The sequence below is a fragment of the Somniosus microcephalus genome, chromosome 2, assembly GCF_052327205.1.
Source record: "Somniosus microcephalus isolate GS21.2 chromosome 2, FLI_Smic_1.0, whole genome shotgun sequence".
Classification (NCBI taxonomy): Eukaryota; Metazoa; Chordata; class Chondrichthyes; order Squaliformes; family Somniosidae; genus Somniosus; species Somniosus microcephalus.
This window is the reverse complement of record NC_140988.1, coordinates 110,579,809-110,607,773: the sequence shown is the minus strand read 5'-3', so window position 1 is coordinate 110,607,773 and position 27,965 is coordinate 110,579,809. Positions and strand designations below refer to the sequence as shown.

The 27,965-nt window shown below is 45.6% G+C and overlaps 1 protein-coding gene across 6 annotated transcripts in view; it reads right to left on the bottom strand.

Moving 5' to 3' along the window:
- ablim2 (actin binding LIM protein family, member 2) overlaps window positions 1-27,965 on the bottom strand; it is a 647,794-nt gene that overhangs the window by 126,903 nt on the left and 492,926 nt on the right. For all 6 annotated transcript variants that reach the window (XM_085961823.1, XM_085961814.1, XM_085961859.1 and 3 more), the window contains 2 exons: window positions 2,875-3,019; window positions 2,635-2,693 (listed from right to left, as the gene is read on the bottom strand). In XM_085961823.1, the coding sequence (XP_085817949.1) occupies window positions 2,635-2,693; window positions 2,875-3,019 (204 nt within the window). The remainder of the gene's footprint in view (window positions 1-2,634; window positions 2,694-2,874; window positions 3,020-27,965) is intronic.

The window sequence follows — 27,965 nt, the reverse complement described above, 5'->3', positions numbered from 1 at the left end:
CATATCGGTCCCGATTTTAACTCCCCCCGCCTGGCGGAAACCGGGCTGGATGGCACTGAAATGAAGGCACTGACTTACCCCCGTCTGATCCCACTGCTATCCCACCATGTCCCAACATTAACCTGCTCTCCTGAGCAGGTGAGAAGGACACCCACAGGCAGGCAGTAATGTCCTCTTTAAATATGCTGATCGGGTCCCGATTTGAAATTTTAGTTGGAGGTCTGAGCAGGGGAGCAGTGACGGCTTCCCAGTCAAGCCAGACCCACCAGGAGGCGGATTGTGGACCAGAAGAGGACCTGCATGGTAAGTTTTTAAATTTGACTTCAGGTTTCCTTGCGGACCAGTGGCTCACAAGGAAGCCCTGGGCCCCCCTCGTCTCTCTGATCGCGCCGGAGCCCCATCTCGCACACCCTCACCACTTACCTGACTGCCGGGGACCATTCCCATGGGTTCCCAGCAGTGGTCTCCTGCCATTGAATTTCTGCTCCTGCCCACTGGCCAGGTAGAGGATCTGGCTGGGTTTGGGTGGGTTCTGAGTAAATTAATGGAAATGAGGCCTGGCCATTAAAATCAGCTTGGACTCAACCTCTCAGTTATGTCCAGGTGCACCAGATTGACTTCCACGACTGGCGAGCTGCCTCTAGGGCCACAACTGGCACCCGCAGCTCGCTGGTAATATACACGAGGCCGACAGACCAATTTCTTGTGGTCCTGCTGCTGCACCCGGTTCGTGCCCAGATTTGGGCATGATCCAATTTCTAGGTGGTTGTTTCTGAGGCACCATATTCCTGCACATGTGAGGTTGTTCCATTGAGGAATTAAATAATCTTATTGTTAGAAGTCCATTGTTATTTTGCTGTTGTTTAAAAAGTACTATCATATTTGCAGGATGGTAAGATTTCTATTTTTATATTACAAACTGTTTCTATTATAGTTATTTTTTAAACAAGGATAATATATATTCTAAGTTTACAGTCTACAAACTATTCATACATCTCAAACTTGGGTCGCAAGCAAATAGCAAAGGACCCCTCTACTTTTTGTGCTTCTTCAATATCTGAAACCTGTTGTTCACTACTATTACATACAGACCAGTTATAGTCACAAGAGTCATTTCAGAAAGTAAAATACAGCCAGAAATGATTGACCTGGTACCCCTCAGTGTCAGCTTAGTTCAATGGATAGTGGTCAGATCAGCCATGATCTTATTGAATGGCGGAGCAGGCTCGAGGGGCCGATTGGCCTACTCCTGCTCCTATTTCTTATGTTCTTATGTCTCATTGGAAAGAAATTCAACTCACAGCCATCCAGTTTGTGCCTGGAAAACTGCAGGGGGAAGCGCACCTCGGCTACCCCATTCATGACCCCTGTGCTCGCTTGATGCAATATTCCTGAAGGCCTGTAAATAGTTGAATAGCCTGCTGCTGATTTTAGGACCTTGATTTCTGCAAAATGGCTTCTGTTTACACTTACTTAATGGTCACTGCATCTCAAAATAATGCATTGTGTGAGCCATTTCTTAGAGACATGGTAAGGTGCCAAATAAATGCAAGTCTTTCTTTCATGCTATGCTGGTTGAACTGGCCTCAGAATTTAAAGGACTATCTGCAGAGAGACTGAGCAGAGACAAGGGTTCAGCATTTCCTCAGAGCTGTTCCCATTCCACAGCCATGTACACATGTAAATAGGGTGTCCACCGCACTAATGGTGAAGTTATGGCAGTGGAGTAAGAGCAATTCCGAGGAAAGTCCGGGTCATGATGTTTTCCCCAAAAACTAGGAATAAGAAAGAGTCAACCCATACAGACTCTCTACAGACTTAGGAGCAGGTCACAGCTCATTCATTCCAAGGGAATGAACATGGGATGGGAGACCCAGTAGAGGACGATGCATGAAAAATACAGGCATAAATTAAATTAGAATAATTGAGTACTGCTGAGAAAATAAATCTCCAGCATTATAGTTATCTCACTGTATTAAGTTTATAGGCTGTGACAACCTCTGGATGCTGGGATCACACCTGTGGCACTGACCCCAGTGGAGTTTGCAGGGCTAGTGGGAAGGCATCTAATTTGCATGAGACTAGAAGGTACACCCACCACTAGAGGTGCATCTCTGGCGCATGCCTGAACCACCCAGCTGGAAAATCCGGTGTCTGGACGTTTTTATGGGGACGTTGCCCAGGACCCCAGCAGAAACTATGGAGGCTTCCCTAAGCCCCCTATGTAAGGGTACTGATCCTGAATTAAAAAAATATATTGGCCAGTCATTGGTGACTTCCCAGGCCTGCACTCCCCCTCCCACCCCCCACATACACCATCTGGAAGCTGGTATGTCTCATCTCCCACATGTACTAGGTCCCAATTGAGCTGGGAAAAGGAGAACTCTTGACATAGGAGCCCACCAGAATTTCAGAGCTCTAAACTTTTATTGTGTTCTTTTCTCTCCTTTTACATCATTTTTATCACCCTGCCTCTCAAAGAAGTATGTTCTCAGGAAAGGCCTCTATTATGTATTGATCCAAATTAGATTTAGCTCTTATTCAGACATTTCAATGGTTGTTATACAACATGTGTGCTATTCCATTAACATACTGCTCATTTTCAAAATAATTTTAAACATTAAACTTTTTTACCTTGTGTAATCTATTTTTTCCATAACCAGGAAGGGAAGCCGATTTGGAGTGAGGAATTCCTGTAACAAATTAATTGTGATTTAGTTAACCAGGAGATATCTAATTGGTTTGATGTCAGAGGGTTAAACACTATCCCCTAATAGACATAACGTTCAATGTTTTCCAGTTTAATGAATAAAACGATCAGTTTGTCAAACAACTAAGTGGGGATTAAATTGTCAATGTGGAGAATGCACTTACTTGTCTGAAAGAGTGATTCACTGCTTGATCTTTGTAGCAGTTCTCTGTCAGCAGCAGGGCTTCGAGATGATGATTTAGGGTCCAGATCAAAGGAGTCAGCTGTGGCCTCCATCTCCCCCTTCAGTATCAACCAACTTGTCTTCACCTAGGGCAAATACAGACACATGGAAATGATTTCCAGAGTCAATGCTTTACTAGTGGTTTGAACAATGAGACCAAAATACAGATGCAATCTGAAGCAGTTTCTCTTTTTTTTTAATTGTTGCCAATGTCTGAAGCAATACCATTCTGATCTTTTAAGTAATAGTTGTATGGTTTCAATCCAGCCTGCACACATCTTCACATGATAATTACAGATGAGGAAAGCCATTCGGTTCCTCTAATTCATCCATTCAGAGAGATCCTAGAGTGCCACAATTTCAATATCCAATTGTTTGCTAAAAGATTCCAGGGTCTTCACCTCCACTACCCTAGCTGGAAGTCTATTCCATATGTTGATCACTCTTTGTGTGAAGAATTTTCTGACATCAGTCCTGGATTTACCTTTTACTAGCTTGAATCTGTGTCCCCTAGTTGTACTCTCACAATTTAATTTAAAGTATTATTCTGGATTTATCTTTTCCATTCCATTAACTGTCTAATATACCTCTATAAACTCGCCACTCAGATGTTTCTATTCCAGTCTGAAAAGTCAAGTTTTTCCAGTTTTTCCTCACAGTTCAGCTCTTTGCTCAGTCTCGTGGATCTTCTCTTTGTTGCCTCCAGGCATTGAATGTCACCGTTACGTCTCAACCAGCAGAAGGTGCAGAGCATGATACAGTTTGGTCATGACTTCCTCTGACTTGCATTCTACTGTTTAATCTATGTAGTTCAACATTCTATTAGCTTTGTTGATTGCTGCACTGCATTGGTTCAACACGTTGAATGTCAAATGTAGTAAGACTCCAGGGCCTAGAAATTGAGTTTGCGCTGCGCCAGGGCTTTAGCGCCGGAAGTTAGCGCCGGCGCTAAGTCCCTTTGCGCGCGGCAAAAATTCAGTAGCGCCGCGCCCAAACGGCTGCTGGCGCTACTGAAGGGTTTTAGCGCCTGAAAACTGGCGCAACGCGCCGCATTGCGGCGCCCGCTGCGGTGCGGCAGGCTCGGGAAGTGCAGGCCTCCTCCTTCCGTTAAGGAGGAGCTGCCTGCACCCGGCCGCGGCCCGCGCAAATCTCTTCAAAAATGAGCCCGGCACCTCGGACAAGTGCCGGGCTTGCATCTGTTCCGGGGGGGGGGGGGGGGAGAAGTCCGGGGAGGGAGCTGCGGGCAGGCGGCCGGCGGGAAAGCGGCCGGCCGCCGCGCCTCCTTAAAGCGCCGGCGCAGACTCCGGCAACACTCGTTTGCCGGAGTCTTAGTTGCGGCTGCCACTGGCGAGGCGGCCGCAACTGAATTTCGGCTTGGGGCCGGGTTATCACGGCAACCGGGACGCTGCGCACACCGATGACGTCATCGGTGCCGGCGCAGCGCTACCGGTCTACCGCCGCGGGAGAGCCCCAGGCAATTTAGGAACCGGCGCCAATTGCAGCGCTAGGCCCTCTAGCGCCGCAAAATCGGTGCTAAGGGCACTGAATTTCTAGGCCCACGTCTCTTTCAGCTTCATCCTTGGCTATTTCAATGCCATTCTTGGAGTGTGTGTGTTGCTTATTTTTTTCTTCCTATGCATAGTCATTTATACTTGTCTACAATAAAATTCTGCCACTAACAAATTTTACCCATCTTCTTCTGTAATTTATGAGCTGCCTCTCCTAGTTTGACATCATCAGAAAATTTGATCACTTGGCATTGAGTTTCTGAATTCAACTCATTTACATAAAATAGAAACAATAATGATCCCAACACCAAGCCTCGGGGCATCCCATTCAGTACCTCCCCCACTTTGCATAACTCCTTCAAGGAGTATTCATTGTTTTCTACCCACCAGCCAATTTCTTATCAATCCTAGGGTTTATCCTGCATCCCTGCAGCTTTGAGTTTAACTGATAGCATTTCATGTGGAACTTTGTCAAATGCCTTTCGTTATTCTATGTACACCATGTCACAGAGCTTATCACAGTCCAATTGGGTTGTCACTTTCTCATAGAAGTGGAAGAGGATGGTTAGGCAAGATCTTCCATCTCTGAATCCATGTTGACTGCTGTTTACTTGGGTATTGTTGTACAAATAATCATCAAGTTTACTCCTGATAATCAATCCCATTATTTATACAGAACAGATGTAAGACTAATGGGTTTGCAGTTGCCCATGTAAATTTATTCCCCTTTTTACATATGCGTACCACATTAACCTGCTTCAGGTCTACTGGTACTTCCCCAGTGTCTACTGAATTCCTAATAATGACTGTCAGTGCCTCACAAATCTCCTCACTAATCTCTCTCAGCATTATAGGATAAATGCTATCTATTGCAGAGATTTTTTTTGTTTCGCGCCCATTTAGCCTATATAGGAATTTTATTTAATTGATATTTTAAGTCCTTGATTTTACTTGAGTTAATTCCATTTGGAGAGTGCATGTTGTTTATGTTTTTCCTTATGAATATTTGGAGAGAAACTAATCATTCAGAATATTTACTATTTTGTGTTGATCCTCAGATTCAAGCCTATTTGCATCAATTAGGGGTTTCACCTCTTCTCTGGCAGCTCTTTTACTATTGTAGTGCTGAAAGAATGTTTTACTCTTATATTTAGACTCCACTGCTATGTTTTTTTCCTAGGTCCCTCTTTGTCCTTCTGATCATCCTTTTAATCTGTATCTGCATTTTCTTATATTCATCCTAATGAATCCATTCCCCTTTCTTCCAACAGAATTTGTTTGTTGATCCATTTTTGCTCACGTTTGTTCAGTCTGAGCTTATTAGTTTTAGGAATATATTTATCTTGCATGCTCAGCATTATTCCTTTAAAAATGATTCACTTGTCCTCTGCTGAAGTATCATTGAGCAAGCTACCTCATTCCATTTACTTTGTTGTTCCTTCATTTCTTTGAATTTAAACCTTTTAGCGGGCTAAATTAGATAGCCCCTGACAATGAGTGCAGGGATCGAGATGCGTGACTAACCCGCACCCATTGGTTGTAATGCAGGCAGGACGCCATCTTTGTACTGCCTGCTCATTAACATGATTTCTGTGTGCAACCAGCAGTAAATGCACTGCTGATTGGCTGCACGTATTAGCAGGGGGCCAGAAATCGATATTTGCTAGCACTACTTAAAGCTAGCCTGCACCTCTTAAAGGGGAGGTATATTGTGGCTGGAGCAGGTGCTGGGAGTCCTGTGGGAGCTGAAGCTGACCTGGGAAAGACAGAAAAATGGCTGAACATGGGAGAGAGCAGGCGCCTAGGTTTTCAGACACTGCACTGGTCTTGATGGAGTAGGTGGAAAGGAAGAGAGATGTCCTGTATCCGCAGGAGGCCAGGACGCCCTCCAAACACATGATGAAAAGGCAGTGGGAGCAGACAGCCGTGGAGGTCAATGGCGGGAGTCTAGCCCCGAGGACCTGGATGCAGTGCCGCAAGAGGATCAATGACCTCACACAAGTGGTCAAGGTCAGTGAATGCATCTTCAAATGCCAGATGCTACCAACTGCAGCACTAGCCTCAGCCACTGGACCTGATGGTCTACATCCTAGGGTTTTAAAAGAGGTGGCTATAGAGATAGTGGATGCATTGGCTGTCATTTTCCAAAATTCCATAGATTCTAGAACGGCTCCCGCGGATTAGAAGGTAGCAAATGTAACCCCACTATTTAAGAAAGGAGGGAGAGAGAAAACAGGGAACTACAGACCAGTTAGCCTGACATCAGTAGTAGGGAAAATGCTAGAATCTATTATTAAGGACGTGGTAACAGGGCACTTAGAAAATAATAATAGGATTGAGCAGAGTCAACACGGATTTATGAAAGGGAAATCGTGTTTGACTATTAGAGTTTTTTGAGGTTGTAACTAGCAGAACAGATAAGGGGGAACCAGTGGATGTGGTGTATTTGGATTTTCAGAAGGTATTCGATAAGGTGCCACATAAGAGGTTATTAAACAAAATTAGGGCTCATAGGATTGGGGGTAATATACTCGCATGGATTGAGGATTGGTTAACAGACAGAAAACAGAGAGTAGGAATAAATGGGTCATTTTCGGGTTGGCAGGCTGTAACTAGTGGGGTACCGCAAGGATCAGTGCTTAGGCCTCAGCTATTCACAATCTACACCAATGATTTGGATGAGGGGACCAAATGTAATATATCTAAGTTTGTTGATGATACAAAACTGGGTGGGAATGTAAATTGTGAGGAGGATGCAAGGAGGCTTCAAGGGGATATAGACAGGCTAGGTGAGTGGGCAAGAACATGACAAATGGAATATAATGTGGAAAAATGTGACGTTATCCACTTTGGTAGGAAAAATAGAAAAGCAGAGTATTTGTTAAATAGTGAGAGTTTGGGAAATGTTGGTGTTCAGAGGGACCTGGGTGACCTTGTACACGAATCACTGATCATTTACATGCAGGTGCAGCAAGCAATGAGGAAAGCAAATGGTATGTTGGCCTTTATTACAAGAGGATTTGATTATAAGAGTAAAGATATAGGGCCCTGGTGAGTCCACACCTGGAGTATTGTGTGCAGTTTTGGTCTCCTTACCTAAAGAAGGATATATCTGCCATAGAGGGAGTGCAACGAAGGTTCACCAGACTGGTTCCTGGGATGGGGGGATTGTCCTATGAGGAGAGATTGAGTAGACTAGGCCTATATTCTCTAGAGTTTAGGAGAATGAGATGCGATCTCATTGAAACATACAAAATTCTTACAGGGCTTGACAGGGTAGATGGAGGGGGGATGTTTTCCCTGGCTGGGGAGTCTAGAACCAGGGGTCACAGTCTCAGAATAAGGGGTCGGCCATTTAGGACTGATATGAGGAGAAATTTCTTCACTGAGAGGGTGGTGAATTTTTGGAATTCTCTACCCCAGCAGGCTGCGGAGGCTCAGTTGTTGAGTATGTTCAAGACAGAGATTGAAAGATCTTTGAATATTAAGGGAATCAAGGGATATGGGAATAGTACAGGAAAGTGGAGTTGAGGTAGAAGATCAGCCATGATCTTATTGAATGGCAGAGCAGGCTCAATGGGCCAAATGGCCTACTCCTCCTCCTATTTCCTATAAATCACCACACCCCCATCACTCACCTACCAGCAATCTCTATCAATCAGAACTCATACCTAACATGCATATGCTTCGCCTCACCCTCACACACTTAGCACTGTTTTAAGCCTCACACCCACATCTCACAGCCTGCACACACTGCCAGCTATTCAACCATGACAGTCACATCACCCAAATATATTGCATGACACTCGCTGACACACTTCACTCTCTCTTGCAGGAGAAGGTGGCACAACTGAAGACAGCAGGAACTAACCAAAGGGGGGAGAGGCATGCCTGCATGCTCTAACCCCCCTGGAGGAGACGGTGCTGGCCTTTATCGGAACAGCCATTGCTGAGGCCGTGGCCAGCGGCCAGGCTGAAACCATTGAAGGTTGGATTTAAACAGATTTCATGGTAGTTGGAAGTTCCATCCTACCTCACTTCTGGTGACACAATGGTACCGGCAGAATATTGGGCCCAGTCTGTTTGCAAATAGGGGCCTAGAAATTCAGGGGTTTAGCGCCATCCGTTACCGCCATAATTGGGCAAATAATGGCAGCTGCCGCTCTTCTGCCAGCAGGTCCCGGGGCAACAGCAAGGACACTGCCGGAATGGCAGTGGTGGCAGGACGAATGCTGTGATCCTGAGAGAGGACAACAGGCTCCTGCTCCATGGAGCCACTACCATTCCCCTGGGGGCGGCGCCTCAGCAATCCTAGTAATCTGTTGGAGGACAGATTGCTGGACCACTGTGACACCCTGCAAGCCCCTTTGAACACTGGTATGTGCAGCCATGATGGCAGCAAGCTGAGCTTGCATGGCAGCAAGCTGACCACACATGACTTCAGTCTGAGATTCCAGTGCCGCATTCAGATCTTTGTTAGAAGCTGTTTGTTTTGCAATGGAAGCTGCGACATTGGCCATCAGACGCTGCTTCATGGATGGGCCCACAAGTGTGCTAATGGAGTTGCCCACCACTTCCATGCTGGAAAGGATGAGCTCCAAGCTCTGCACAAAGCCCTGTGCCAAGTTGGTGCTGGACTCCACCATGCTCCTTGACACTGAACGCAGGCTTTCTGGCAGGCTTCCCAATGCACAGCATTTCATTGTGTACACCCATCACCCTTCTTCTGTAGCCTGGCCCATCAAAATCCTCATCTGAGTCCTCTGCAGCAGAACTCGTGTGGGACCTGGTCCTCCGGGGAGCTGGCACCTGTGCTATCCATTCCCCCTGCCTGGTGTCTCACCACATGCAGATCCCGCCTCTAACCTATCCTCTAAACTACGCGGAGCGTCAGTATCTGAGATGGTGGCTGTGAGTGTGAAATCAAGTGACGGTGCTATGTCTTCATCAATAGTGCCTTGGTGCTCTTCTATTTCATGCTCCTCCACCAGTGCCTGGCCAGGTGTCAGTTCTTGGCCATCTGAAAGGCACAAGGGTAAGGTTGTGGTGAGGGGAGGGGGGAAAGCAAGAGGTGCATGCTTACACCATGTGTAGCTTGTAAATCAGAATAGATTGTAGGATGAGGGGGAAGTGGGATGTGAGAAGGAGGATTATGGATGAGGATACAGGCATCTTATATTCTTTCAGCCACGCCGCTTGCCACGGACTCAGCGATGGCCCTCCCAATAATGACCAGCACCGTCTCCTCCATCGGGGGTCAGGTTATGCAGGCACCAGCAGGACCTAACTAATGGGGGTCGGTTAGGTCCTGCTGGTACTGATTGTGAGCCAGCTTGTCCTGTACGAGAAAGGGAAGTGTGTCATTTAGTGTCGTGCAACGTGCTTGGGTGACATGCCTGTCATGGTTGAATAGCTGACAATGTGTGCAAGCTGTGAGATGTGGGTGTTAGGCTTGCAGCAGTCGTAAGTGTGTGAGGGTGAGATGAAGCTATAAATGTGAGGAATGAGTCGTGTTTGGTAGAGATTGTTGGTAGGTGAGTGATGCGTGTGTGGTGCATTGAGCAGTCTGTGAGGCTAGTGGTGCACATGATGGGATATGACATTTGAAGATGCATTCACTGAGCTTGACCACTCGTGTGAGGTCATTAAACTTCGTCCGTGTCCTCGGGGCTATACTGCTGGCATTTACCACAACACCTATCTGGTCCCATTGGATTTCACGTATTTGCCTGGAGGGCCTCCTGGCCCCCTGTGGAAACAGGTCCTCTCTCCTCGTGTTGACCTCCTGCACCAAGACCTCCAGTGCTGCATCGGAGAACCTTGGAGAACGTTCTCACCTGTTGTCATCATAGATTTTTTTTTCCTCCTCTCACTCTCTTCCCCAGCCAGTTGAATGACTTGCTGCAGGCAGAATGTACCTCCCCTTTATGAGGTGCAGGCTGCCTTTAAGAAGTGCAGGCTAACTTTAATTGGTGCACGAACTTGTGCCCCCTGCTGAGCGTTCAGCCACTCAGCAGCACGTTCAGCACTGGACTGAATGCCACAGTCATGTTAATCAGTAGGCAGCATCAAGTTAGCGTGCTGCCTGTATTCCTTTGAACAGGCGCAGGTTGATCGCCCGTTTTCTTGGGCAAACAAATTTTTAGCCCTTTCTGTGTTTATAGGGTGCAGAGAAGACGTAAGCCATGCTCATATAATGGACATAAAATATGATAAATATGTTCATTCATGTGGCTGACCATTGTCACCTGATGATTTTATTTTATACACTTCACCTGATCAGCCTTCTGTTGCAAAGACATTAGCAATTGCTGACTATGACAGATTTTCAAAATAATACACACAGGATAGGCAATTTTTGTTTAAATCACTGTAAAAACCATCTGATAGCAAGTAAGATTCTGCAGCAGGGCAAGCATTTATTGTAAAAAACCTTTGTCGTGTGCCAATACTGTACTTAGTGATGACATCTTGCAAAGACAAGTAATCATGGATGCACTGGAGGAAAATGCCCTAAAGCAGGAAGACAGTTAGGCAGATGATCAATAGCAGCTGCATGAAGAGGAGCCAGAGGATATCCATTTCCTGGTACAAGACAAACTTGTGCAAATCTCATATGGGAAATTGTCTCCTAATTAACTACCTATTGAACAATTGTGGCATATCTCCCCTTTACCCACTACAAAGATGCATTTATGTATGACTTTTTCTGTTAGCAAATGACTCCTATTCTAATAACCTCGTCAATACCACTTCCCATATAACCAAAAATCATGGCCATGAAATTGGATATGGCCATGAAATGGGCATTGTTAAGCCCCAATGATGTTAAGCTGTGCCACCTCAAAATGGTCTAGGTAGCACGCAAAATTCATGCTCAGTCCTCATTAACATGATTATAGTCTTGATTTTAGCGCTAAAACTGCTGCTCATTGGATTTACGCTCAACAGGTGGACCAATATCGGGTCCAGTCTAATTCCCAGTCATGTGTGACACAGGGTTATTCAGCACTTAAATGGGAGGTGCTTTGATGCGACGGCACATGATAGAATTTTATGTTGAGTTTGAGAGAATTTTATGTTGAGTTTGAGAGTGATTTAGTTAAGTCTGAAACTATGGTCCTTAATCTGAACAAAGCAAACTACGTAGGTATGAAAGGCAAGTTGGCTAAGGTAGGTTGGGAAACTAGATTAAAAGATATGACAGTAGAAAGGCAATGGCAAACATTTAAAGAAATAATTCATAATGCACAATGAATATACATTCCCTTAAGGAATAAAAACATCACGGAAAAAATGGTCCACCCGTGGCTAACAAGAGAAATTAAAGATATTATTAGATTAAAGGAAGAGGCCTATAATGTTGCCAAAAAGAGCAGTAAGTCTGAGGACTGGAAGGATTTTAGAATTCATCAAAGGAGGACCAAGAAATTGATAAAGAAATGGAAAATAGAACATGAGCGTAAACTAGCGAGACGCATAAAAACAGACTGCAAAAGCTTGTATAGGTATGTAAAAAGGTAAAGATTAGTGAAAGTAAACGTGGGTTTCTTACAGGCTGAGACAGGAGAAATTAAAATGGGGAATAAGGAAATGGCAGAGAAATTAAACAAATACTTTGGCCGCAATTTCTCCAACCTCAGCGGATCCGGGGCGGTCAGGATCGGTGGTGGGTTGCGACCCTGCTGCTGGCTCCAGCCCGCTGTCCAAAGTGATTTTACGTTGATTGGGCTTGTTAAGCCCGCCCAGCACATTTGCCGGCCAATTAATAGGAAGCGGGTCTGATGACGTCACTTGATGACGCGTCATCAGCCGGTTTCCTTAAAGGAACCATGCACAAATTAATTTTGACATTTGTGCTGTCAGTGTTCTACAGCATTGAGGTGCTGCAAATACTAACAAACACTGCAAAGAGGTGCATGGCTGCACCCAGGCTCTCCCATGACTCCCTCCATATGCTTACGGAGGGAGTCACAGCATGCAGGGAGGTCCTCTTCCCTTCACATGGATGGAAGAAACATTCCCAGGAGATCAACGCAGCCTTGTTGCACATTCCACAGGAGGACACAAGCAGGGATGTCGTTAGGAAGGCCATCCTGTAGTGGCGCAAACCTTTCAATGATCTCAGTAGATCATGAAACGTTAGTACAAAGCCACACTCAACCTCATCCTGCTGTGCCACTCATTACATCCCCATCACTCTGCCTTCCCTACCCTACTCCTGCACATCCTTACTCACACCAACTTACCTTGCACCTCCACCCATTCCTCTCTATCTACATTATCACTTCCCCATCTCACTAGCCACCCCTCACACTCACCCTTATCCTAGTCCAATCATATCAACTAACAACACACAAGGGTAGGTACTTGTGTGTTTTAGCCAATGTTCATGTGAAGTTTCTGTTAATGTGCTGTCAAACATTGAAATCTTTATTTTCAACACTTTGCGTTCTTGGACAGATTTGTGTGCACCTTTGGAAGTGGCTTAGTGAGTTGCAGTGAATGGTGAGACATAAGGGTTCCCCCCGCAATGGTGATGAGTGTGAAAAGAATGGCTTGGACATTGTAGGGATGCTTTATGGTGTTGGTGTGGGGTGGTGCCAACCTGGTGCATCATGTGGCTGCCAGGGTGTACAGTCAAGTGAAGTAAATCTGGTCATGGTGCGACCATCCCAGGCCTCCTGAGCAGCAAAGTGCTCGGGTGCTGATGCAGTGTCCTGTGCAGCATCGGGTGATTGCAGAGAAGTTTGGTGTTGTTGTTGGTACTGCTGGTGTCGGGGCTGATCGTGATGGGATTATGAGGACCAAGGTGAGATAGTTTCAAAGACACCGATGCTGATGTAATAGATGGCAGGTGAAGTTGAGATGACAGAAGCAACTTGTCAATGGTGAGAGAGGTTGTTCCAATGAGGTGACACTGGATAGAGAGTTTACTCCAAACACTTGCAACCTGCATAAAGCTCAATCTGTCTTCCAAATGCAGTAAGCAACAGCTTCAAGTGTTTGCAGCTGTCAAGTAAAGAGATGATTTCATGGTGACACAACTCCCAACCTGCTTACCTGACGTGATCCCCGAGCAGCATGGAACCCGTGGGCTACCTCTTAAAATTTAAAGGTGAGCTTAAAATAGTTTTTAAGTGGCTGTTAACAAGCTCTTAATCACCTAAATTGCCTTCCCTGCCTCTTGGTGTCAGGTCTGTTCAGCGATGACAGACCCGACAGCTGGGAAACTAGCGAGGTGGCGAGTTGACAGAGGGTTCCCTACCCGCTGTCAAAAAAAAATGTTCCCACCTGACCCACCACCAAACACGCCTGCTGACCCCCTGAAAAATTCCCCCCTTTTTGTCTGTCTTCACAGAAGAAGATGCAAAAAACATTCCGGAAATAGTGGAGAATGAGGAACTGAAAAAAATTAGTATTAGTAAGGAAATAGTACTGGAGAAATTAATGAGGCTGAAAGCCAATAAATCCCCTGGATCTGATGGCCGACCTCCTAGGGTTTTAAAAGAGGTGGCTATAGAGATAATGGATGCATTAGTTGTCATCTTCAAAAATTCCATAGCTTCTGGAACGGTTCCCACGGATTGGAAGGTAGCAAATGTAACCCCACTATTTAAGAAAGGAGGGAGAGAGAAAAAGGGGAACTACAGACCAGTTAGCCTGACATCAGTTGTAGGGAAAATAGTGGAATCTATTATTAAGGATGTGGTAACAGGGCATTTAGAAAGTAATAATAGGATTGGGCAGAGTCAACATGGATTTATGAAAGGGAAATCATGTTTGACAAATCTGTTAGAGTTTTTTGAGGTTGTAACTAGCAGGATAGATGAGGGGGAACCAGTGGATGTGATGTATTTGAATTTTCAGAAGGCATTCGATAAGGTGCCACACAAGAGGTTATTAAACAAAATTAGGGCTCATGGGATTGGGGGTTATATACTAGCATGGATTAAGGATTGGTTAATGGACAGAAAACAGAGAGTAGGAATAAACGGGTCATTTTGGGTTGGCAGGCTGTAACTAGTGGGATACTGCAAGGATCAATGCTTGGGCCTCAGCTATTTACAATCTACATCAATGATTTGGATGAGGGGACTAAATGTAATGGCTCAGAAATCCGGGTCGGAGGAGCAAGCCCCCGACCTGCACTTACATAGCGCGCCTGCCATTGTGCTGTGGGCCCGCATGGAATTCCGGTCCTGGGCCTCCTCCAGCTGCCGGTGTGCAGTGCTTGCGTATCCCAGGGGTGCAGTTAGTTCGCAGCGTCCCCTGGGATCACATGGGCCATGGGGAGCCAATCGGAGCAGGGAATGCTCCATTCATAGATTTGACAGGAAGACCTGTCAAATCTATGAATAGAGATCGGCCCCAAAACCTAGGTAAAACTTCAAATAATTTTTTTTTAAAACATCACATTTTAAAAATTACTATAAATTACATAAATTAACTATTTTAAACAAAAATTTAAATTTTTGAAAAAATTAATTAAAGTTTTTAACGGGGCTAAAAACAAACTTACCTTTCTTTAAAGTATTTTAAAATGATAAACCTGTGGAAAAAAAGTTTAAATTTTACTTAATTAACCTCTTACCTTGTTAAAAGCGGGCCTTGCGCCTGCTTTTTCCACGCGCAGCTGCTAGGGATTTACCCGCACTGAAAAACCTGTGAAAAAAGCGGAAGTTCCAGGTGTACGCGCTGCCTCTCCAGCACACGCATTTGACCTCCGAACCCCTTCCTTCAAGGGAACGGAAGTTCCGGTTTCCAGCGCATGCGCAGTGCATGCACGAAACCGACACTTCCGTTGGCCTTACGGGTGAGTACACAGTGCGTACTCACCCGTGGGGACCCGAATTTCTGGCCCAATATATACAAGTTTGCTGATGATACAAAGCTAGGTGGGAATGTAAGTTGTGAGGCGGATGCAAAGAGGCTGCAAGGGGATATAGAAAGGCTAAGCGAGTGGGCAAGAACATGGCAAATGGAATATAATGTGGAGAAATGTGAAGTTATCCACTTTGGTAGGAAAAATAGAAAAGCAGAGTATTTTTTAAATGGTGAGAGATTGGGAAATGTTGGTGTTCAGAGGGAGCTGAGAGTCCTTGTAGACGAATCACTGAAAGTTAACATGCAGGTACAGCAAGCAATTAGGAAAGCAAATGGTATGTTGGCCTTTATTACAAAAGGGTTTGAGTATAAGAGTAAAGACATCTTACTGCAATTATATAGGGCCCTGGTGAGATCACACCTGGAGTATTGTGTACAGTTTTGGTCTCCTTACCTAATGAAGGATATACTTGCCATAGAGGGAGTGCAACGATGGTTCACCAGACTGATTCCTGGGATGGGGTGATTGTCCTATAAGGACAGATTGAGTAGATTAGGCCTATATTCTCCAGAGCTTAGAAGAATGAGAGGTGATTTCATTGAAACATACAAAATTCTTACAGGGCGGCAGGCTGACATCCTCGAACTCAGCCAGCTGGAGGAGAGTGTTGGACATAATTGGGTAGCAAATCGTAGCGTCATGGCAACTGGCGAGGTTGAACCCCTTTGGACAACAACTGTGTGGTCATTCCTAATTCATCTTCTCACATCCCACTTCCCTCTCATTCAACAATCTCTTCTCACTTTCAAGCTATGAATGCTATATGCATGCATATCTCTTGCTTCCCTCCCTCCTCCCCTCACCATAACCTGACTCTTGTGCCTTTCTGCTTTCAGATAATCAACAAGAAGTACCCGAGCGAGGGGAGAAGATGAAGACACAGCGTTATTGCATCCATCACTCGCAGACACCAGCTCATAAATTGGCACTGCGCATACTTTAGAGGCTAGTGTAGTAGCGGGATCTGCACAGGTTGAGGCACCAGGCACGAGTTGGCTGCAGCAAGGCCAGGGGAAAAGGGTAGTATGGGGACAGCTCCTCAGAGGGCAAGTTCGCGTGCGAGTTCTCCTACCCAGGACTCAGATGAGGACCTCGATGGGACGGCATCCAGAAGGGTGATGGGCATGCACACTGAATTGCTAGGTGCAATGGCAAGCCTGCCAGAGAGTCTCTTGGCAAAGTCAAGGAGCATAGAGGAGTCCGCCTCCAACATTGCACGGGGCTCTGCGCAGAGCTTGGAGCCCATGACTTCCAGGCTGGAAATAATGGAAGACTCCCGAAGAGACTGTGTTGACTCAGGCATGATGGTGTGTGTGATGGGCAATGTCACGGCTGCCATTGCAGCACAGCCGGAAGCAACCCGGAAGTGATATTCCAAACCTTGAAAACCTAATTGGTTAAATAAAATACAATAGAGATGGCAGGGCAGGCGATGTGTTGCAGCTGTAGCATGTGGGAACTGGTGGACCCCAGTGTGATCCACAATAACCACATCTGCAGTAAGTGTTGGCAGCTCGAAGAACTTCGGCTCAGAGTTGGATGAGCTGGAGTCTGAGCTTCAGACACTGCGATACATCTGGGAGGGAGAAAGTTACCTGGATACTTTGTTCCAGGAGGCAGTCACACCCCTTAGGTTAAGTACTTCAAGTCTGGTCCGTGGTCAGGGACAGGTGGGTGTGACTGCAAGTGAAGCAGGTATGGGGATCCAGGAGTTAGCATTGGAAGAGCCTCAGCCCTTGCACTTATCCAACAGGTACGAGGTTCTTGCAGCCTGTGTGGATGAGAGGAGGGACTGCAGGGAGGATGAGCAAACTGACCACAGCACCGTGGTACAGGGGGCCATTCAAGTTGGGGGAGTAAAAAGAAATGTAGTAGTGGTGGGGGATAGTATAGTTAGGAGGATAGATACTGTTCTCTGCAGCCGTGAGCATGATTCCTGAAGGCTGTGTTGCCTGACTGGTGCCAGGGTTAAGGACATGTCCTCGGGGCTAGAGAGGAACTTGGAGTGGGAGGGGATCCAGTTGTCGTGATCCACATAGGTACCAACGACATAGGTAGAATGAAGAAAGAGGTTCTACTGAGGGAGTATGAGCAGCTAGGGGCCAAATTAAAAAGCAGAACCACAAAGGTAATAATCTCTGGATTACTACCTGAGCCATGAGGAAGTTGGCATAGGGTCAATAAGATCAGAGAGATAAATGAGTGGCTCAAAGATTGGTGTGGGAGAAATGGGTTTAGATTCATGGGGCACTGGCACCAGTACTGGGGAAAGAGGGAGTTGTTCTGTTGGGACAGGTTTCACTTGAATCATGCTGGGACTAGTGTCCTAGTGAATCGAATAACTAGGGCGGTAGATAGGGCTTTAAACTAAATAGTGGGTGGGAGGGTTCAGGTGAAGGGGAATTTAGAAAGTCAAAGAAAAAGGAGAAGGCAATAGTGCAGGGTAGCAATAGGGGTAATGATAACCAGAGTGTGACAGGAGGAGACAGCGTATGAACATAAGCGTGCACCAGCAAATAGGGCCAGAGTAGGTAAAAATGGTATAAAGAAAAACTTTAAAGCTCTTTATCTGAATTTTACGCAGCATTCGTAACAAGATAGATGAGTTGATGGCACAAATAGAAATAAATGGGTATGATCTGATAGCCATTACAGAGACGTGGTTGCAAGGTGACCAAGGCTGGGAACTGAATATTCAGAGGCATTTGACATTTCGGAAGGATAGACAGAAAGGAAAAGGAGGTGGGGTAGCTCTGTTAATAAAGGATGAGATCGGTGCAGTGGTGAGAAATGATATTGGCTCAGAAGAGCAGGATGTAGAATCAGTTTGGGTGGAGATAAGAAATAGTAAGGGAAAGAAGTCACTGGTGGGAGTAGTCTATAGGCCCCCTAACAGTAGCTACACTGTAGGACAGGGTATAAATCAAGAAATAATAGGGGCTTGTAAGAAAGGTACTGCGATAATTATGGGCGATTTTAATCTTCATAAAGATTGGACAAATCAAATTGGCAAGGGAAGCCTTGAGGACGAGTTCATAGATTATATTCGGGATGGTTTCTTAGAATAATAAGTTGTGGAACCAACCAGGGAGAAGACTATTATAGATCTGGTAATGTGTAATGAGACAGGATTAATTAATGATCTCATAGTAAAGGATCCTCTAGGGAAGAGTGATCATAGCATGATAGAATTTCAAATTCAGTTTGAGGGTGAGAAACTTGGGTTTGAAACTAGTGTCCTAAACTTAAATAAAGGCAATTACAAAGGTATGAAGACAGAGTGAGTTAAAGTAGACTGGGAAAATAGATTAAAGGGTAAGGCGGTAGATAAGCAGTGGCAGACATTTAAGGAGATATTTCATAACTCTCAGCAAAGGTTTATTCCAGTGAAAAAGAAAGTCTCTACGAGAGGATTGAACCATCTGTGGCTAACTAAAGAAGTTAAAGATGGTATCAAATTCAAAGAAAAGGCATATAATGTTGCGAAGATTAGTGGTAGGCCAGAGGATTGGGAAATTTTTAGAAACCAGCAAAGGATGACTGAAAAAATAAGAGGGAGAAGATAGATTATGAAAGTAAACTAGCAAAAAAGATAGAAACAGACAGCAAGAGCTTCTACAGGTATATAAAAGGGAAGAGAGTAGCTAAAGTAAACGTTGGTCCCTTAGAGGATGGGACTGGTGAATTAATAATGGGAAACAAGGAAATGGCAGAGACTTTGAACAAATATTTTGTATCAGTCTTCATGGTAGAAGACACTAAAAGCATCCCAATAATAATTGATAATCAAGGGGTTATAGGAAGGGAGGAACTTAAAACAATGACAATCACTAGAGAAAAAGTACTAGGCAAACTAATGGGACTAAAGGCTGACAAGTTCCCTGGACCTGATGGACTACATCCTAGGGTCTTAAAAGAAGTAGCTGCAGAGATAGTGGCTGCATTGGTTGTAATCTACCAAATTTCCCTGGATTCTGGAGAGATCCCAGCGGATTGGAAAACCGCAAATGTAACGCCCCTATTCAAGAAAGGAGGGAGGCAAAAAGCAGGAAACTATAGGCCAGTTAGCCTAACATCTGTTATTGGGAAAATGCTGGAATCCATTATTAAGGAAGGAACAGCAGGACATTTAGAAAATCATAATACAATCAAGCAGAGTCAACATGGTTTTATGAAAGGGAAATCATGTTTGACAAATTTACTAGAGTTCTTTGAGGATGTAACAGGCAGGGTGGATAAAGGGCAACCGGTCGATGTAGTGTATTTGGATTTCCAGAAGGGATTCGATAAGGTGCCACATAAAAGGTTACTGCACAAGATAAGCGGTCACGGGGTTGGAAGTAATATATTAGCATGGATAGAGGATTGGCTAACTAACAGAAAACAAAGAGTCGGGATGAATGGGTCATTTTCAGGTTGGCAAACTGTAACTAGTGGGGTGCCACAGGGATCAGTGGTGGGGCCTCAACTATTTACAATCTATATTAATGACTTGGATGAAAGGACCGTGTGTACTTTAGCCAAATTTGCTGATGATACAAAGATAGTTGGAAAAGCAGGTTGTGAGGAGGACAGTCTGCAAAGGGATATAGATAGGTTAAGTGAGTGGGCAAAAATTTGACAGATGGAGTATAATGTGGGAAAATGTGAGGTTATCCACTTTGGTAGGAAAAATAAAACAGCAAATTATTATTTAAATGGAGAGAGACTACATAATGCTGCGGTACAGAGGGATCTGGGGGTCTTTGTACATGAAACACAAAAAAGTTAGCATGCAGGTACAGCAAGTAATTAGGAAGGCAAATGGAATGTTGGCAAGGGGGATGGAATATAAAACTAGGGAAGTCTTGCTACAATTGTACAGGGCGCTGGTGAGACCACACCTGGAGTACTGTGTGCAGTTTTGGTCTCCTTATTTAAGGAGGTTTACACTTGCATTGGAGGCAGTTCAGAGAAGGTTCACCAGATTAATTTCTGAGATGAAGGGGTTGTCTTATGAAGAAAGGTTGAGCACGTTGGGCATTTACTCATTGGAGTTTAGAAGAATGAGGGGTGATCTTATTGAAACTTATAAGATACTGAGGGGGCTCGACAGGGTAGATGCAGGGAGGATGTTTCCCCTCATGGGGGAATCTAGAACTAGGGGGTACAGTTTCAGGATAAGGGGTCGCCCATTTAAAACGGAGATGAGGAGGAACTTCTTCTCTCAGAGGGTCGTGAATCTTTGGAATTCTCTATCCCAGAGAGCTGTGGAGGCGGAGTCATTGAATATATTCAAGACGGAGATAGACAGATATTTGAGCTACAGGGAAGTCAAGGGTTATGGGGAGTGGGCGGGAAAGTGGCGTTGAGGCCAAGATCAGATCAGCCATGATCTTATTGAATGGTGGGGCAGGCTCGAGGGGCCGAATGGCCTACTACTGCTCCTATTTCTTATGTTCTTATGACCCACCATCTTAGTGCTGCAGCGGAAGCGCAGATCTCTCTCATGCAGTCTCAGCTTGCTGCCAGCCAAGCTCAGACTGCTGCCATTGTCACTAGGTTCACCACTGTTGACCGGAGTTTGCATTGTCTCGCAGCAGGCCAGCAATCTATGCTCCAACACATTGCTAGGAATGCTGAGGCACGGCCCCGGGGGAGTGGCAGTGGGTCATGACCCTGCTGTCCTCTCTCAAGATGGCACCATTCCTGTTCCACCACTGCCACTCCGCCATTGCCCTTGCCACTGCCTGTCAGCCAGTCAGCCCAGACTGCTGCCACCCATGCCGAGGTGATGGAGTCCGCAGTTGGGTCTTCTAGGCCCAGGGGTGCTCGAGGTCATCGTGCAGGGCCATCTGCAGTCTCCCCCACTGAAAGTCAGCAGCTAGTCATGCTACAGCCACTGGGTTAGCACTTCCTAGGAGCACTAGGACAGGCAAAGGCACATGGTAGACAGGCACAAAGGGGATGCACGAGGGTGATTAGTTGACTTTGTTATGTAATGTTGGATGGATTAATGTTTAAAGTTGGATTGGAATGTTTCTTTTATGGTGGCTTTTATTTCAGCATTGTGGCCAAGAGGACATTGTGATGGTCAGTAACAGAGTGAAGTTAAGGTGTGGGACTCTTGTTGAATGGGGAGTTGGATTTGCGTTCACTGGTACTGCAGTCGGATGAGTCAATCACGGACAGCTCGGGCAGAAAGGGCCCTCCTCCCTTCTGCTTCCTCCTCTTCCACTTCCTCCTCTTCCTCTTCTACTTCCTCCTCCTCTTTCTCTTCCTCAGCTAGTCGCCATGTGCCTGGTGGCAAGGGCTGTGCCCTCATGATGGTGGAGCAGGCAGCAGATCACGATGAATCTTGAGATGCGCTCTGGTGAGTACTGCAGGGCTCCTACAGAGCAGTCCAGGCAGCGAAAATGTTGTTTAAGGACGGCAATGGTCTGCTCTATCAGATTCCCGTATGTCAGCATGGCTTTTGTTACATGCATGCTGCCCATGTGTGCGTGGGTTGCGCAGCGGAGGTATGAGCCAAGTGGTCAGCGGATAGCCCTTGTCGCCCAGTAACCACCCTCTGGTTTGTTGTGGTGGCTCAAAGACTGAGGAACAGCAGACTGACACAGAAAAAAAGCATCATGGCTGTTGCCAGGATACCGTGCATTCACCATCATGTCAGCTGTGGCTCAGTGGGTAGCACTCTCTAGGTGGGAGGGGCTAGGAGTGAGCCAGGTGTGACTGGTTGCCTAATTGCAGCTGGGTGTTGGAGGGAGTTTTGTAAAAAGTTGGTGGAGGGTTTTGGGGTGTTATTTTCAGGTTTTAGGGCCTTTTTGGCCCACAAAAAACAGCCAGATGGCTGCTGAGGGGTCCGGAGTGCCGGGCCCCTCAGAGGACAATATTCCCAAGAGGAATTTTATTAGGGAAGAAACTGTGGTGGGAAGGGGAAAAAAAAGGCCCAAAGATTAGGGCCGGGACCTCAGGAGGTTTGGTAAAGAAAATACGGTGGTGGTGCAATGTGAAGTTAAGAAGATTCGAGTCTGGGATATAATCCAGGCGGTTCATGAGGACTGTGGTGAGGGAAGCTGTTTTGCCTGCTGACCAAAACCAAATGTGGGATTTGAGGTGACGGTCAGTGGCCGTGAGGAGGTGGAAAAACTGCTGCTCAGTCTGAAAGTTGGGGAGAAATTCTTGGAGGTGACTCTGCTATATTCAGAGGAGGTGGTGGTTTCATTTTTGAACTTGCCTGTGTACATCGAGGACGAAGTGCTGAGCAAAAAGTTGGAGTCGTGGGACATTAAAATCTGTTCCGAAATAAAGAGGAGGTACTATCCGGGAACACAGGTAGCAGACGGAACCCGGTATGTAAAGGTGCGGTTCCCAGAGGAGGTAAGGTCTTTGCCGTACAGTATGAAGATCGAGACACTGGAAGGAGTGCAGTACTTTCGTGTGCTGCATGATAACCAAGTAAAGGTGCGTTACTATTGTCTGGGACATGACCATCTTGTAAGAAACTGTCCTGATTTGTATTGTTACAATTGCGGTGAGTCGGGACATATCGCGCGGAGCTGCAAGGCGGAGAGCTGTGGGGTGTGCCGTAAAGGCCCCACCCGCTGTGAGTGTGTGGCAGAAGGGAGCGAAATGAGTGATGAGGAGATGGGAGAAGGAGTGGGAGAGGAGTGTGGAACGGCCGGAGGTGCAGTGCAGTCGGAGGACACAGCCAGTAAAATGAAGGAAAAAGGAGCACGGGAAGAGGCTGAGGATGGCGGAGCGGAGATCGAGATGAAGATGGCGGAAAACACGGCGAGGGCTGTAGAGGGGAACAAGGACAGCAGCGGGCAGCGAGGGTCGAGTGCAGACTCGAGCTTTAGTGCAGTTCGGCTCCCCCTGGGGAGTCTGGTGTCTGCGGGGGGAGAGGAGGCAGGAGCGGGGTGTGTGGTGGAAGTGAGTGCTCCGGGGAGAGGCGGGGAGTGGGATATTTTGGTGAGCGGGAGGGGGCAGGGCGAGGAGAGGGTGCAAGAGGCAGGAGCCTTAAAGGGACAGCAGGTTGGGATCGGCGAGATAGAGCCATCAGAAGGGAACAATTTAGGTGCATCATTGTCCCATGGAGTGAGGGAACAAGGTGCAAGGGTCAGAGGTGGAGACGTGGTCGAAGGGGGCGGCACAGTGGGAGAAACTGCGATAGCAGGAAGACTCTCTATGGGAGATGAAGTATCTGACGGGGAGCAGGATTATGTATCTGATGGGGAGCAGGCACAGGGGGTTGCAGAAGAGCTTGAGTGTGAGGAATTAGAGGGGGACAGAGACATGGAAGTCGGGGATGGGGTGGCATCATGTGGAAAGGGAAAGGTTAGTGAGGGGCAGAAGGAGGGAGAAAGGGCAGCTCCTGGGTCCAAACTTAAGGCAAGGAAGAGGCTGAAACAGCGGGATGGGGTCAAACAGGAGGTGAAAAAGAGCCGGAGGCTGCAGGAAAAAGCAACAGCTGCCCGAAAAGTTGAGAAGGAGCATGAGCGGAGGGAAGAGCCAGAGATTAAATGATGGGGAGATTATTGGGCATACTTCCCTTCTTTGGAGCCATGATTACATTGGTCTCGATTAATGTGAACGGACTGAGGAGTGAGAAGAAATTGCAGCAGTTGTTGCAGGGTTTTAAAGGCACGGACTTGTTGGGCCAGTAATTCCGGTCCCAATGCGTGAGTACGGACGGAGTACTCACGCGTGGGCCCGTTGGAAGTGCCGGATTTCAGCATGCACAGCGCATGCGTGGGAAACCGGCATTTCCTGTCCTCTGAACCAAGGGGTTCAGAGGACGAACGCGTGCGCGCAGGAGTCTGTGCGTGCGCGCTGAAATTCCTTTTTTTCCACAGGTTTGCGCGTGTATAAGGGCCTCTCCTTTTTACGAATGTAAAAAGGAGACGTAAGGACTTCATTCTTTAAGGTAAGTGGTCTATTACTTAAAATTATAACATTTTTTCCACAGCTTTATTGTTTTTAAGGACTTTACAATAAGGTAAGTGTAGTTTTAGACCCGATTTTTAAAAAAATTATTTTTTTCAAAAATTTGATTAATTGTTTAAAATAGTTTTCTAAAGTTATTTATAGTTTATTTAATTATTGGGATGTTTTTAAAAATTTTATTTAAAGTTAAACTAGTCTTTTGGGCGCCCGTACTTTTCATGAGTTTGACAGTTCTTACTATCAAACTCATGAATGAAGTTTCCCCTCCCCTGATTGGCTGTACAGTGCTCACCTGATCCCAGCCGGCACATCGCACTAACTACGCCGCTGGATCAGGTAAGCACAGCGCGCCGCCATCTGAACCGGGCCAGTGACAGGAATTCCAAGCAGGCCCAGGCTTCAGATGTCGGCGCGCCGGGTGAGTGCACATCGGGGGCTTGCACGCGCGGCAAGCCCCCGAACCTAATTTCTGGGCCGTTGTGTCTGCAAGAAACCTTTTGGGATGAGGATATTCTAGAAAGAGTTCAGAAGGTTTGGAAGGGAGAGGTGTTTGCAAGTTGTGCAAACAATAACCATAGAGGGGTGGCTGTTTTGGTGAGTCCGTCCATAGAAGAGAACGTTGCCTTGGTGGACAAGGACACTGAGGGGAGATTTTTACGGCTAAGGGTAAAATTGGAGGGAGTTAATTGTGATCTCTTTAATATCTATGCACCGAACGACCATTGCAAGCGTTGCGAGTTTTTTCGGGGGTTATTCACTGAAGTGGCAGAGGTGGAAAATCCTTGTATAGTGGGGGATTTTAATGTATTTTTATCTTGGATGGACATTTCAGCCCAGATGACCTTTAAAGATGATAACTCCAGAGGGATGATTGTAAAAATGATGGCAAATTTAAATTTGAGAGACTTATGGAGGGACCGGAACCCCATTAAAAGGGAGTTCTCCAGAGCAGGTTGGGTGGGTGATGTTTTAAAACAGAGCCGAATAGATTTTGTGTTAATGCGGGAAGGGTTAAGTTCGGTGGTGATGGAGATTTATTATAATAAAGTATTTTTTAGTGACCACTCGGCTTTGGTTCTTAGAATTAGGAACAGCAGAGTTAAGATCGGTTCAGGGGTGTGGATTTTAAACAATCAATACCTGAAAGAAAGTGCTTATAAAGAAGGGATTATTATAAATATAATAAAGAATGCTCGGAAGGAACTTTTGTTATTGAAAGAAAGAAGAGTTTGGTGGGACAATTTCAAATATGAGGTAAAAGTTTTTTCGGTACGTTATGGGAAAAAGAGGGCGGCAGCTAACCGGCATTGAGAAGAAAATATAAACAAAAGGTTTACGGATGTCTGTAAAGCAGTTGACGGAGGGGATAAGGGAGCTGAGACTAAGTTCCGTGTGCTAAAGGAAGAGTGGGAATTATGCAAGCTGAAAAATGCAAGGGGGCCATTCTCCGTGCAAAGGCTAGAGATGCATTGGAGGGCGAAAGATGCACTAGATATTTTCTGGAGCAAGAGAAGCTGCGACAGAGATTATCGTTAATTGAAGAGTTGAAGGTTGGGGAGAAGATCATTCATGAAAGTGAGGAGATTTTGGAGGCGGCTAGCAGCTTTTATCAAGAGCTATATACAAAAGAAGACATTTCCAATTTGGAGATGGAGAAGGTTACTGCTTTTATTGAAAAGGGTTTAAAGGAGGATGGGAGAAGCATGTGTGATAAAGAAGTAGGATTAGCGGAAATAAAAATAGCAATAAGTGGAATGAAGGGGGGGAAAAGCCCAGGGTCCGATGGACTAAGTGCAGAATTTTATAAGGAATTTTTTGAGATTTTAAGTCCATTGCTCTTAGAAGTTTTTAAGGAAATTAATATGAAGAAATGGAGGCCCATCACACTATTAAATGTGGATTATAAGATCTTGGTGAGGGTTATGGCAAATCGTTTGAAGGAGGTGTTGCCGCAGATAGTTTGGCCCTCTCAGTCCTATGGAGTCATAGGCCGGGGCATCGCAGACTCTGTGGTCTCAATCCGAGATGCAATAGAGCTCATGGAAGAGAGTGGGAGGGAGGCTTATGTATTAAAGATAGATAAAGAGAAAGCCTTTGATAGGGTCTCTCATGAGTTTTTATTGAAGGTTTTGGAAGCATTTGGTTTCAAGGAAAATTTTGTTCAGTGGATAAGGATTTTTTATTCAAACATATTTAGCTGTGTTAAATGTAATGGTTTTTTATCTAAGTATTTTCCAATACAGAGATCAGTGAGACAGGGTTGTCCCCTGTCCCCATTGCTGTACACATTGGTAGCAGAACCATTAGGTTACATGATGCGAAAGAAACAAGGTGTAGTTGGGATTGTGGTACCCAGTTCTGGGCTGGTGTCGGTGATACACCAATATGCAGATGACACAACCTTAACATTGAGAAATGGGGAGTCAGTGAGGAAAGCTATGGAGGTAGTGGAGGAATATTGTAGAGCTTCAGGTGCCAGAGTGAATTATAGTAAGTCCCAATGCCTGGTTGCAGGGAGGGGTAGGGGGGAAGGGTTGGGGGTATGTCCCTTTAAGGTGGTGGAGGTTTTGGAAGTTCTGGGGGTGCATATGGGGTGCAAGAAAGATAGGGAAGAAGTGGATCGATTAAATTGGGAACCGAAGGTTATGAAAATTAAAAAGATTTTGGGAAGGTGGGAAAGAAGGTGGTTGAAAGTGCAAGGAAGAGCGACAGTGGTGTCTGCTCTCCTGCTATCTAAGCTATGGTACTTATTGACGGTGGAGGATATTCCTGAGTGGGCAGAAAAGTCCATCTGAGAGGCTTGTGTGAGGTTTTTATGGGAAGGGAAACCAACCTTGGTGGCTTACAATACCATCATTGGACGGAAAAATCAGGGACGACTCAATTTCCCAGATATTGATTTGAAGAAAAAATCCTTTAGAATCAAATGGGTGAAGAGATTTCTTCAGAAGTCAAATACAAGTTTTTGGAAGAGTTGTTTTGAGCATTTTTTAAAACGAAGTGGGATAGGAGGGCAGGGGATATTGTATATGGAATACAATAATATGTTTTTGAAATCGATTAAACTTCTCCCTAGGTTTTATAAGGGGGTTGTAGAGACTTGGGCTCAATTTTTAAAAAGTGTGCAGTTTATGCCCAAGGGGGCTGAGGAATTTTTAGAACAGCCCTTATTTTTGAATAGGTGGGTCAACATCGAAGGAGAGGTTTTATTTAATCAAGCTTTTATAAAAGCTGGGATTATATCTGTGAAAGATGTATTATACGAGGTGATTCCACGTTGGTTGCCGGAAGCGATAGTGAGGGACATGGTGTGGGAGGAGGATCAGGAGGTAGAAGGAAAAGCAATAGGAATCATGTATGAGAAGATTGTGAGGGCAATGCCACAGGATTGGATGGAAGAAATAAATGCAGAAATCTCCAAAGGAAGTAAAATACGTCCTGCTTTTCCAAGCTTTGTACTGGAGAAAGGGGGAGAGTTGGTCCAATTTGACAACTGTAATACTCGAGATTTCTATGAGGTATTCAGAGAATGGAGATTCAAGACACCTGCTGGTCAGGAGTTTTGGCAGAGTATATACCCACAGCTGGACTTCAACAGGATTTGGAAGGGAGTGTGGGCGAATTTTAAATGCTCAGAATGGATTGAACTGGACTTCAAATTAGCTCATAACCGGATTTTTACCATGACGGTCTTGTGCAAGATTGGAC